Source organism: Lithobates pipiens, unplaced genomic scaffold, assembly GCF_037356315.1.
Source record: "Lithobates pipiens isolate NorthernLeopardFrog02 unplaced genomic scaffold, aLitPip1_a1.2 Scaffold_19, whole genome shotgun sequence".
Taxonomy (NCBI): domain Eukaryota; kingdom Metazoa; phylum Chordata; class Amphibia; order Anura; family Ranidae; genus Lithobates; species Lithobates pipiens.
Genome location: NW_027507764.1, coordinates 577,012,412 through 577,026,494, shown reverse-complemented (window position 1 = coordinate 577,026,494; position 14,083 = coordinate 577,012,412). Strand labels below are relative to the sequence as shown.

Genomic DNA, 14,083 nt, shown 5'->3' with positions numbered 1-14,083 from the left:
GGAGGACCTTATGTACACCCTGTGCAATTTTTGTGTCTCGCTTTTTTTGGTGTGCACTTTTTTTTGCATCAGGTGGAGTTTTTGGAGTGTGTGCACACACCACGGGCTTTAAAAAAAAATCAATAAAAAAAAAATCTGTATCATCGCTGCTTGCCTTCCACAGCTCTTCTCTTACTCCCAGCTATCACACAGAGCATTATATGAAAAAAACACACCCCAGCATCCCTTTTAGCATCAGATTGCATAGCTAAAGTTTGCAACACTCAGTTGCCAGCAGGCAGAAGCATGCATGTCTAAAGGGATGTGTTCTTTCATATACCACTCTTGAAAGAAAATCTGAGGCGGGCTTCTGTGACGTTTACAGAAGCCTTGCCGGCCTCTACCAACCAGCAAAACAGACCAGGCCATCAAAGCAGCCCCACTGGGTTATAGAAGAGGCATCAATTGAAGAACAAAAAATTTTATTGCATGTTGGTCAGGAAGGCACAAAGGTATTATAAGCATGAGTTACACGTCCGCTTTAAACCACATGAATAAAAGCTAATTGCAAACTCTGGTATTTTATTTTTTTGTCCCAACTCCTGTAACTGACATGTTTGCTGGTAAATGTAGTTTACATGTAGATGTGGAGAGAATAATAGGCATGTGAAAGAAAAAAAAAATAATAATAATTTATATACCAAATACTGTCATTACAGCTATAAACTACAGTTACCAGAATGCAATATTTTTCACTGTGGTGCTTTGTGTGCAGCTATAAATCCTCTTAACGGTTCTTTCCACATGACTGTACTGTTCAGGAATTGTTTCACGCTTATTTTCCTGGCTCTGCTTGTTGTTTGCACCTTGTCGGGTGCTGGCAGTTCGGTGCTGATCTCTGACCTTAGCGATTGAGAATTTTCACAGCTGGGAGTGTGGCTGACGGGTCATTTAATGAGGCTGTACAGGGGCTGTTTATTGACTCTGACACTTCTACTCAGCCACACGAAGTGTCCTGGTGTCCTCTGTGTCCTTCTCACTGAGTTGTAACAGCTGTCCGGGCAACTGCTGCTGCCCCTTTTCAGTGCAACAGGATTGGCAGCGGACAGCTGATGGGGGTGATTAGACGGGGCTGCCGTGTGTCCAGTTATAACAGAGGGTTAACTAACCAAACAAAATGCTCTTCCTTGTTCTCAATGACTATGTTTTTCTGTTTTGCAGCCCAGCAGACCAGGATACCCCAGCCCGAGATCCAGCGAAGGCTTCTTCCCCAGCCCGCAGCACATGGTGCAGCCCAACCACTACCAGGTAACCATTCTATTTTCATTTTTATCTCCAAGAACCTTGCAGGCTTAGTCTAGGTTCACGCTGAATGGGGCTCTGAAATCGCGCGACTTCAGTTGAAATCGCGCGACTTCAGTTGAAATCGCGCGACTTCAGTTGAAATCGCGCGACTTCAGTTGAAATCGCGCGACTTCAGTTGAAATCGCGCGACTTCAGTTGAAATCGCGCGACTTCAGTTGAAATCGCGCGACTTCAGTTGAAATCGCGCGACTTCAGTTGAAATCGCGCGACTTCAGTTGAAATCGCGCGACTTCAAAGCCGCGTGTCGGTGTGACTGGGCTGACATCTGTGCGACTTCATGCACAGATGTCTATGCAAGTCGCACCTGAAATTGCCAAAAGTCGTGCAGGAATTATGTTTTCAAATCGCCGCACCGATCTGAACAGTTCCATTGTCGACAATAGGGTGCGACCTGAAAGCGCATGACAAGTCGCCCCTGCGTGAACCGACTCTAATGCCCTGTACACGCGGTCGGACTTTCCGACGGAAAATGTGTGTTTCGGGCTGTGTTGTCGGAAATTTTCCGATCGTGTGTGGGCTCCATCAGACTTTTTCCGACGGAATTTCCCGACGCACAAAGTTTGAGATCTGGATCTAAAATTTTCCGACAACAAAATCCGATCGTTTAAATTCCGATCGCGTGTATACAATTTCCGACGCACAAAGTGCCACGCATGCTCAGAATAAATTACGTGGCGAAAGCTATTGGCCTCTTCATAGTCCTGACTTACGTGTTGTTGTACGTCACATCCTTCTGAACGATCGGCTTTTCCGACAACTTTGTGCGACCGTGTGTATGCAAGACAAGTTTGGGCCAAAAACTGTCGGAAAAAAATCCAACGGATTTTGACGTCGGAATTTCCGACCGTGTGTACAGGGCATTATTCTGTAATCGTACTGTGCAATCTACAATCACTGTATCGTTTTTTTGACTGGCTGAAATTAAGTGGTTGTTGCTTTTCTCTGTGTTTGTGATAGGTATAGCATCAAAGAGAACCTGCAACATTAGTTTGCAGTGCATTCCCCACCTCCGTTGCATTTGTATGTCCTCCTTGTGTCTGCATGGATTGTTCTTGAAGCCTGACCCTACTTTATCAATGTGCTACATGTAACGTGTTGCAAAGAAACAATCCCCTCTCCCTGGTCCTTCGCTCACGCAGCCGCATCATTGATTCACAAAAATCTGTGAATAAATGGACTACAAGTCCTCTCTGCCACTGGGGTGATTCTCAGTGCAACGCTAGTGTGTTGATCACTACACTTGTATCCCATTAACACTTCAGCTCTGCAGCTGAAAGCCTGTACCTCTCTATGGCTGGCATCGACCTATGTATAGGCTAGTGTCTGCAAATACTGTATATGTTAGCTGGTTTTGCACTAAGGCTGAGGGCAGTAACATAAAGCAGCAATCATCTTTCAGTGACCTCCGTAGCATGTGATTGGTTGCTGAGAGGTCACACGCAGGGGCGGACTGACAACTCATGGTGCCCTCAGGCAATAGATTATAGGGCCACACAGTATACACACACACACACACACACATACAGTATACACACAATATACACACACAATATACACACGCAGTATACACACACAATACACATACACAGACTGAAAAGGTACTGGAGAGGTGGGGCAGCTATAATCTTGGGATTTTTTCAAAAACACAGATTTTGTCCCTGGTTTTATTGAGGCTGGCAACCCTGGTGGGGCCCCTTAGTGGCATGGGGCCCTTGGGCAGTGCCCGAGTGCCTGAATGGTCAGTCTGCCCCTGGTCACACGTGTTTTTTTTCATCATTTAATGCTTTTTCTTGGGCAAATAACCCCCCCACTGATCCTTTCCACAGCTTTAAAAGAAAATGACACTTCTAATTTTAACTTGCTGAAGTCCGTCACACCTCTCCCTTGCCGGTGTACCTTTTCTGGTTGTGGAGACCGGTGATCCAGCACTGCAGTTTGTTCCCCGCGCTCACTGGTCCCCCTCTTCGTGACATGTCAGTGTTCTGGATCCTGAGAGGACCCCCACCGTTGTACAGCCAATAGGAAGTATTCGAGTCACACAGTCATCAACACCCAAAGAAAGACACCCCCTTCCCCTCTGCAGAAAAAGAGAAAATATTCAGGACCTGGAATGCCTCATGACTGCGGGTTTAGGTACTTTTTTGGGGTGTTTGCAGATTAGGAATTTTTTTTTTTGTGGCTACAGAAATTTGGGGAAGGGTAGGGGATAGACTCATTTTAAGAGAGTCTAAAAAAAAAATCATATTTCAGGCAAAACTTAGTTTTAGAAAGAGTTGGGGCAGGTTTGAACCCCTGCCGGTGTCTGTGACCACCTTAAATACAAAAGGGAGCAAGGGAAAAATTTTAACCAAACACAGAAGAAAATAAATCTAGGCCGAGGCTTTATGGACCCCCCTCCCCACCCAATCTGATACAAATGAGAAAATAATTGTTATCAGGAATTGGTCTTTAACAATATCACTTTTCAGTTAAAATTGGGGACAATGTGTTGCTGTTTATTCCAGTACTCGGCCGTCACATCAGTTATGATTTCATTAGCACTACAGCAAAAGAATTACCATAACTGTTGCCTTGTGATCTGTAATTTGTTGGTGAATGTTAATCTGCTGTACCAGCATAATTTTTCCCGTGTAATTTATCAATATACACACCCAGTGCCACATTTGCTGTACAGCCACATGCCTTCTCTGATGTAGGCTGTTGCCCCCCGAGGACTCTGCCCAGCCCTGCGGTGTCACGCACCGCACCAAAATCTGCTCCTCGTTGTGCTCCCGGTTCACGTTGCCTTGGCTCTTGCTCTGAGAGCCACTGAGTGTGTCATCTTTGGAGTACTCCAGGGCAGAAGAGCACTTTGGTGGAAACCATTATGTGCTGAACACAGCCAGCCTCCGGGTTGGCAATTTTCAGCAAGATAATTATTTTTATTTTTTTTAAATAACAAGCATGTCATGCTGCCTCTGTGCAGCTCGTTTTGCACAGAGTGGCCTCGAACATCAATTTCTGGGGTCCCTCGCTCTTGCGGCTCCTCCCTGCATTAAATAACCCCCTAGGAGAAGCGCTATCCCGAGGGGGTTGCCTTGGAGGCGTGCTCCCGAGTTCAGCATTCAGAGTCCATAGAGGTCGAATGCAGAACCCAGCCCCGCCCCCCACGTCATTGGATTTAATTGACAGCAGCGGGAGCCAATGGCTACGCTGCCATCAATCTATCCAATCAAGAGCTGGGAACACGTGGAGAGAGGGACGGCGGGGGCACGCCAACGCAAATTCGGGGTTCAGGTAAGTAAAACGGGGCGCTAGCGGGGCGGTGACTGCAAGGTGTTCTTTCACCTTAATAAATAGGATGCATTAAGGTGAAAAAACACGAGGGTTTACAACCTTGTTAAGTGTTTTTGATCATCTCTCTCATTGAAAACTCTTCCTCCCCCGGACCCAGAGTAGTGCTTTTGTTCCATCTAAGACAGCCGCCCATCTTTTGCACATCCCCCCCCCTTAGCTGCCGTGGGGAAACCCCGGTGGTGCCTTGACCCCTTTTAGGCTTGGGTCCCGGATATCCTCCTGATGAAGCGCTGAAATGTCGCAAAACTTGTTGAGAACAATGATATCTGTGAAAATCCATAATATTCTGATCCTCCTTACTTGGGGACATGAATGCTGGTGATCTACATGGGTCATTTATGTAAACCTTTTATGATATGCATCACTAAATACTTGGATATCCTGTTTTTATAGTCCTTTGTAGCAATAATTTTTTTCATTTTTTATCATATTTTGAGTTTGTTTTAACAGCGATGGTCCATACAACTCCTTTATGGGTAATCGAGTGGGGACCGATCTCCCAGTCTTTTTCCCTTTTCAACTGGATGATGGTACACCCTACTTACTTATGTTATCTACATTAATTACAGGCCTTAGTTTTCACAACAAAAGAACCAGTTTCATTCAGTAAAAATGGTTGCTTATTCTAATGAAATTTATTGGTATTAGAAATCGTAATGTGTAAAAAAAAAAAAAAAAAGTACATCAGGATTGATCCATTTTCAAATATATATCATAGTTTGTGGGCTCTGTAACCTTTCTACAGACTAAATATTGATTTGGGTTATATTCTCCAAAGAAATGTAGCAGAATACATTTTGACCTAAATTTATAAAGAATTTTTTAATTTTTTTTTGCAAAATTCTTTACAAACGAAGAAAAACATTTTTTTTTTTTTTTTCAAAACTTTTACTTACTGTATTTATTGGCGTATAACACACACCCCAAGTTTAGGAGGGAATTTAAAAGAAAAAAAACTTTTAGGAGGAAAGTTTAAGGAAAAAAAATTACATTTAAATGCCCATCAATGCAGCCTTGTCAGTGTCATTTGCAGCCTTGCATTGAAGCCTTGTCAGTCATTTACAGCTTTGCCTTGCATTGCAGCCTTGTCAGTCATTTGCAGCTTTGCCTTGCATTGCAGCCTTGTCAGTCATTTGCAGCTTTGCCTTGCATTGCAGCCTTGTCAGTCATGTGCAGCCTTGCCTTGCATTGCAGCCTTACATTGCAGTCTTGTCAGTCATGTGCAGCCTTGCCTTGCATTGCAGCCTTGTCAGTCATTTGCAGCCTTGCCTTGCATTGCAGCCTTGCATTGCAGCCTTGCATTGCAGCCTTGTCAGTCATTTGCAGCCTTGCATTGCATTGCAGCCTTACATTGCAGCCTTGTCAGTCATTTGCAGCCTTGCATTGCATTGCAGCCTTACATTGCAGCCTTGTCAGTCATTTGCAGCCTTGCCTTGCATTGCAGCCTTGCCTTGCATTGCAGCCTTGTCAGTCATTTGCAGCCTTGCATTGCATTGCAGCCTTGTCTCCTTGCCATTTTAAAAATGGCGCCGCCCAGATACAGAGCGGATGTCCTGTGTATCTCAGCGGCTCGCGTTCTCGGTGGCTTTCGGGTATTTTTGCCTGCACTCGGCCATTCTCGGCTATTTTCGGCCCTTCTCGCCTATTTTCGGCCGTTCTCTGCGGCTTTTGGCTTTCCGAAACCCCCCCGAGAACGGCCGAATGTGGCCTAAAATAGCCGAGAACGGCTGAATATACCCGAGAACGGCCAAAAATACCTGAAAGCCTCCGAGAGCAGCAGAAAAGGTTAGGAAGGGCGGGGATCGGCGTATAACACGCACCCCCGATTTCCCCCTGATTTTAGGGGGAAAAAAGTGCGTGTTATACTGTATTTTTTTTTTTTTTTTAGTTTATTTAGCAAAAAAAAGTGGTGAATAAATAGCAGCAAAAGCAAGCTCTATTTGTGTGAAAAAAATGATAAAAAATGTCTTATGAGTACATTGTTACATGACCGCGCAATTGTCATTCAAATTCGGACAGCGCTGAAAGCTGAAACTTGGGCTGGGCAGGAAGGGGGTGAAAATGCCCGGTAGGGAAGCGGTTAACTTTCATACACATGACCTGGAGCTCTTCATTAACACACCTGCTTAAAGTGTTACTAAACCCAGGACCCTGCATTCATTATATCTGGTCTCCCACAGAACATGGAAATGCAATAGCGTTAGTAAATGTTTAAATACCTTTTTCTCACCAGCAGTATATAGCAGTCTTGTGACTTCTATCAGTGTCTGATTAAAGCTTGTAGGAGGAGTTTTCCTTTTCCCCTGATCCTCTGTCTGGATAGTGCAGATCACATGTACTCTCCCAAAATAAAAAAATAAAAATCTCTAACAATACACACTAAACTGAGCATGTGCAGCCTGACTCCTAATGCTATGTTCTATCAGGAGATGGGTTGGAGTCAGTTAGAGGAGGAGGATCAGAGAAGACAGGATCACACAGCCTTTATACACAATGCAGGGGATTAACCCCTTAGGCTCCACAGTGAGTATAACCAGCATACTTTACTGCAAATACACACTGATTTTACTGTTGTGGGTTTAGTAACACTTAAAAAAAAAAAAAAAAAGTGGAAGGGGGGGGGGGGGGGGGGTTAGTAACACTTTAAATAACAAACCTATCATACCTCCTCTGTGCAGTTGGTTTTGCACAGAGTGGCCCCGATCCTCCTCTTCTGGGGTCCCTCAGCAGCGCTGGTTGCTCCTCCTCTTCTCGAGTGCCACATCGGAGAAGCGTTCTCCTTCTGGACACCCGTGCGCGCATGCTCCCGAGTCCTGCTGCTGTGTCTATTGACACAGATAGCAGGACTCTGGGCTCCATCGCCCGCGTCATTGGATTTGATTGGCCGCAGCGGGAGCCAATGGCTGCGCTGCTATCCAACCAGAACATAAGACACTGGCCGGAGCTGGTGTGCTTGTCCCCGTTGCGGGAATTACGGGGCTCAGGTAAGTAAAGGTGGGGGAAGCTCTGAGGGGCTGATGCATGATAGGTTTTTCACCGTAATGCATAGAATGCATTAAGGTGAATAAACCTTGAGGGTTTACAACCTCTTTAACCGCTTGCTGACCAGCCAACATCATTTTACTGCGGCAGGTCGGCACGATCCCGCAAACCGTCATAGCTATACGTCGGCTTGTGGGATCAGGATAGCAGGCACGCGCCCGCTGCACTGTGGGGATGCCGATGCTCATGGCCGACGGTCGCGGGCATGAGAGGCCGAACAGGGAAGTGTGTGTGTAAAAGCACACATCCCTGTTCTGTTCTGAGAGGAGTGACAGATCGTGTGTTCCTATTAGCTAGGAACCATGATCTGTTGTTTCCTCTAGCCAGTCCCCTCCCCCTACAGTTAGAAACATGTAGCAGGGAACACAGTTAGCCCCTTGATCACCCCCTAGTGTTAACCCCCTTCCCTGCCAGTGACATTTTTACAGTAATCAGTGCATTTTTATAGCACTGATTGCTGTATAAATGACAATGGTCCCAAAAATGTGTCAAGTGTCTGCCATAATGTCACATTCCTGATAAAAATCGCAACCATCACTAGTAAAAAAAAATAATAATAATAATAATAAATATGCCACAAAACTATCCCCTATTTTGTAGACGCTATAAATTGTCTGCAAACTTGTTTTTTGTTTTTTTTTTACCAAAAATATGTAGAATACATATCGGCCTAAACGGAGGAAATTTTTTTTTTTTTTAATGGGGATATTTATTATAGCAAAAAGTAATAAAAACTTCAAAATTGTCAATCTTTTTGTTTGTGATGCAAAAAAAAAAAAACACAGAGGCGATCAAATACCACCAAAAGAAAGCTCTATTTGTGGGGGGAAAAAAGGATGCACAATTTGTTTGGGTACAACGTCGCACAACCGCACAATTGTCAGTTAAATCGACGCAGTGCCGAATCTCAAAAAAATGCCCGAATCTTCCAGGGCTGAAGTGGTTAATGCTAGAAGTGATAACGTGTTAGACATAAGGATACTGAAGTAGGTTAAATGACACAAAAACATGAGCGTTTGAGAATCTGTAATTCTTAGTTTTTTTTAACTACTGGGACGGAGGGGGGATTTTTTTGTTGTATGTGTATGATTCCAGACCAAAAACCTGCCTGGACTTTATAAAGAATTGGGGCGATCTGTAGAGAAGGACGGGTTCTCACGCCACAATAGAATGTGTTTTAATAAGCTCAGCCTGGAGAACGGCAGGCCTGGACCTGTATGTAACCTGAGGAAGGTGTGTCTTGGTGGGAAAGGAGTGTAATGGAGGGGAGAGGTGTCTGCCAGACATGAGTGCACACATGTACGCGGCAGACTAATACTGTGCAGGCATCCGGATAACTTCATACCATACACAGTACTGGAATGTGCAGCTTTGTTATATATACACAATGTGACCCTGTGTGACGGCCCTCTGGATGTCTCATTACACTTCAACATCACATCAGAGTCCTGTTCATACACCTACTGCATGAATAACTCCTGCTACCGTCTACCTGAAAGTACATTTTGATACAGTTCCAGGGGAGGACTGACAACTCATGGGGCCCCCCTGGGCAATAGGAGATTATGGGGCCCCCAGGCAATAGAATATGGGGCCACACAGCATACAGGCACACAGCATACAGGCACACCGCATACAGGCACACAGCATACAGGCACACCGCATACAGGCACACCGCATACAGGCACACCGCATACAGGCACACCGCATACAGGCACACCGCATACAGGCACACCGCATACAGGCACACCGCATACAGGCACACCGCATACAGGCACACCGCATACAGGCACACCGCATACAGGCACACCGCATACAGGCACACCGCATACAGGCACACCGCATACAGGCACACCGCATACAGGCACACCGCATACAGGCACACCGCATATAGGCACACCGCATACAGGCACACCGCATACACATACATACACTGAAAAGGTACTGGAGAGGCAGGGCAGCTATAATCTTGAGATTTAAAAAAAAAAAAACACAGATTTTTACATACTGTCCCTGGTTTTATTGAGGCTGGCAACCCTGATGGGGCCCCTTAGTGGCATGGGTCCCTCGGGCAGTGCCCAAGTGCCCGAATGGTCAGTCCGCCCCTGTACAGTTCCCATATTGCCTAACGCTTCTTGTTTTTTTGTTTTTTTTTTCGATAATTGTATTTTATGTACAGATAAGAGGATGCCTCCATTAGTCTTCTATAGGTCACGGTTTAGTCAGCCTAATTAATATATATATATATATATATATATATAGGAAGGCAAAAGGAAAGTAGTCGGGCTTTATTGTTGTCATGTCATTGGAAGATAACACAAGTCTGACCAGTATTGGATTTTTGACACCACTTCCCAAATCCTGAATTTATTTAGAAATAACAGTATTTCAATAACTGGGCTTTAAGGGTGTCAAATCAATGAACGAAGAATATTTATGGGAAACTGAAATCATATTTTATTACAAAAATCTTATAGTCATCAATGATTCATATACATGTAAGATAGGAAATGAATCATAGAGGTAAGGATATGAACACTCCATACATCTATACATTTACCATCCACTGATCAGAAGCAGGGCTGCTGTTAGAAATCACAGGGGCCCCATCGGGATTCTCCTCTTCACTATTTGTCTGATGTATCCATCACACTATTGCACTAATCTGTTGTGACTACATTTCAATAAAATATTTGTAAAAGAAATCACGGGGGCCCCACACAGCCTACCTGACAGCCCCCCACAGCTGAAAGTGACTGAGGATATGAATTTATCAGTCACTTTCTCTACAGCCTCAGCTGCACAAATGAATGAATTGGAAGTGCTCTGAGGCTTCCTACTCGTTCAGAAACTGAAGGATGATAAACACAGTTTACCATGCTTCAGTGATGAATGCACACAGATGTGATTAGTACAAATCGATCGGTGTGTTCATTCAGGAAAGGAAGGGGACAGTAGATGACATCCCCTGAAAGGGGCACCTGGGGGGGGGGGGCAGACAGCAGATGGAATGGGCGCATGTGCTAGAACCAAATCCTCTTGCAATTCAGCCGGAGAGAGAAAAAGGAGGAGAAGCTGGCAGCCCTGCAATGGGAGACAGAAGAGGATCAGTGTCTGCAATAAGACAGCACAGCCGGCCCTCCTCAGCAAGTGCCCCCCCCCCCCTTTGAACTGATGGGACCCGGGCCCAGTACAAGAGGGCTGACTGTACTGCCTTGTCAGCGGCCCTGATCGAAGAATAGTATACATATTCCAGAATATATTGTACTCGGCAAATTCAAAACCAAAGATGACAAAACATGTTAAAGGATAAGTTCACTTTAAAAAAAATAATTATAAATGCACTTTTTTTGCAGGAAAAATAAGTGCATTCATTTTTTTGAATTTTTTTGGCGCCTGTAAAGCGGCTCACTGGTGCCATGCAGGTCTCCTGCAGATCTGTCAATGTATCTGTGTGCTGTACGGGCGGGCAGATACACTGATGGGAAGAATCAATAAACTACCACAGCTCCCTGGTAGTTCATTGAGAACTACAAGCTGACAAAGGATGTTGGGGCTTGTAGTTCATTCTTACACACACACAGGTTTGTGAATGAATGACGTGGCCGTGTGGGTGGAGCCGTTTTTAAAATGTGACAGCTAGTACAGGGAGCTTCTTCCCTTGCTGCTGTCACAGGGAGAGGAGGGAACAGCGAGTGGCTATAGCATTGGGAACATGTTACCAAAGGTGAACTTAATCTTTAATTGACAAGGCGACGACGTCTGACTGTTAATTGGTGATTGATATGACCTCATTGCTCTTTGCTTGCTTTAATAAGTCATTATGATTGGTAACGCTCTTAAAGGAGAGCTCAAGCCAAATCTTAGGTCCGCTGTCCGTTTTTTTTTCTTATTGCGGTTTATGTCCTTGTTGAAGAGGTTTCCATTTACTTCCTGTCCTAACAACCACGCGGGAAAGGAAGGGAGGGGAGTTCACCTCCGCGGGCACAGACCTCAATAAAAGCAAGCTGAAGTTCTGAACTGTTCCCATTCTATTCCATTCTAACTGTTCCCATTCTCTAAAAAAATAAAAAATAAAAATGTTGCTGAAGTTTGTTTAATTGGACATGAGACCTGCCGCTTTCCCCTTTTGCAAGACCTGGAATGCACGGGTTATTCAGCAGCCGTTTTGCTGAGCATGCTTTGAATTGTAGCTCCCCGATAACTGCCAGGTAGCCGGTTTCTTTTTTTTTATGTGTTGGGAGAAGGAAGACGTACAGAACAGCAATCTATATGACCATCCTGGTATAACTTACAAACAGGCAGTATAGTACATGGAATTTGAAAGACATATGCGGACAACACATTTGAAAAATATAGCCCACATTATAACAAATCGAACAAAACCACCTTGCATGTCAATAAATAAATACACATTTTTCTTTTGTGGGGGGAGGCTACACAGCAGAAAAGTCCCCGAAACACCCCCATCAGTCTGGCATACTCCGTCAACCTGTCAGGAGCTTCTAAAATTTCTCAGTGCAGGAATATTTTATCCAGTAAAACCATGTTTTGGTAAATCTTTCAGTCCTTTTCACGTTGGCCAGACTTTTCATTTTCCTAATGCCTTCCAGTTGCAGAATCCATTGTAGTAGGGTAGGCGGGTTGGTCAACTTCCACAGAGGTGGAATACGTGCCCGGGCAGCGTTGACCAAGTGCTGCACCGCCAATTTATTTTATTATTATTTTTACTTTTTTGTAAGCGGCCAATAGGATCTCAGAGTGGGTCAATAAATAAAAGGAAGGAGTTATCAGTTAATTTTTGTGTTTATAGTGTGCACCCCATTCCAGAATGTGGTGAGTCCCCCCCCTGGGAATGACACATGCAGCGTATCTCCCCTTCCAGCACTACATCTCCGGCAATGGAAGGGCAAATCCGGTGCTGTAGAGAAGGAGTGCGGTAGCACCGGTAGAGGATTTTATAGCCCGATTTCTGAAACCTGTTGCAGATGAATGACTTAAAAAAAAATCTTAACTCTGTCTTTTAACGGTCTGGTAGCTATATTCTGAATAATGCTCCTGGTGTTAGTTAATCATAAGGACAATTCTTTTTCACACTCTAGGTGACTGGTTATACCGTCTCCCATGGAATCCCCTCTATGCCCGGCAATATATACCCCGGCCAAGCTGCTGTACTAGACCACCTGGACTCCTGGAACCATCGGACCCAGGAAATGTGGCAAGCCAATATGGAGGTAAGTGACAATCATGGCAAACTTAACTACAGATATTGGGTGAAGTTCATCTAATATTTATCGATGCTGGCAAATGGCACCAAACGCCTCCGTCCAACAAATGTTCAGGGAAATCAGGATGAACCACATTTGTTATTTTACCCCAAGGCACCAGAGGAGTCTGGCCTCGCGCCAACCTCCTTCTTGTGTTGACATACACCTGCACATTCAGGTGTCCTGAGCATGCCTGCATATGCCAGGATCTGTAGAACACCTACAAGGATTGGGAGTAAATCCATCCAGAAAACTGTAAATGATACTTGGGTGAAAGAGGGGCACTGATGATATGTCAGGTGATCGCGATCGAGCTGGAGCCCTGTGTTCATCTCTAGGATGCATTGCTAGCACAGTTTTTTTTTTTTTTTTGGGGGGGGGTTGTAATAGCCTGTCCATGTAAAAGTGTAGGCCCCTTTCACACTGGGGCATTGGCGGTGCTTTACTGTTAATTTCATGCCGCTAGCGGGGCGCTTTTACCCGCCCCCCCCCCCCCTGCTAGTGGCCGAGAAATGGTTAAAACCACTGCAAAGCGCTGCTGTAGCAGCGCAATGCCGGTGGTATAGCCGTGCTGCTCCATTGACATTTAATGGGCAGGAGCGGTGTATAACACCGTTCCTTCACCGCTCCAAAGATGCTGCTAGCAGGATTTGTTTACGGTCCTGCTAGCACACCGCTCCCTCTGGGTTTTCACATTGGAGAAACAGCAGCGGCTCTTTCAGGGCGCTTTGCAGGCGCTATTTTTAGCGTTATAGCGCCTGCAAAGCGCCACAGTAGGAAACGAGTCTAATTCAGATTCCCAAAGGTGCACAATTAAATGCTTCCACAGCTGCCTGTACATGCTAATGTGTAGCTGTGCAAAGAACGGTTAAATAAGGCAAGTGGAGATCTACACCCTGGTGCAGGAATGCCAGGTACTTAGATGTGCAGTGGGTGGTTCTTAATGAGAGAGATTTTTATTTGAGCTCAAAATGAAAGGATAAGCACACTTAGAATGCATATTCTTTAACTAGTTCTGTCCCGGCACACTGACAAAAAAAAAAACTGTAATGACTACTAATTTTCCAATTTATTTCTGTGTGCTGATCTGAATA

The 14,083-nt window shown here is 44.9% G+C and overlaps 1 protein-coding gene across 23 annotated transcripts in view; it reads left to right on the top strand.

The window, feature by feature from the left end:
• The window catches only part of PTK2 (protein tyrosine kinase 2), a 549,666-nt gene that overhangs the window by 476,075 nt on the left and 59,508 nt on the right, over positions 1–14,083 (top strand). For all 23 annotated transcript variants that reach the window (XM_077493396.1, XM_077493389.1, XM_077493392.1 and 20 more), the window contains 2 exons: positions 1,201–1,287; positions 12,825–12,956. In XM_077493396.1, coding sequence (XP_077349522.1) covers positions 1,201–1,287; positions 12,825–12,956 — 219 coding nt within the window. The remainder of the gene's footprint in view (positions 1–1,200; positions 1,288–12,824; positions 12,957–14,083) is intronic.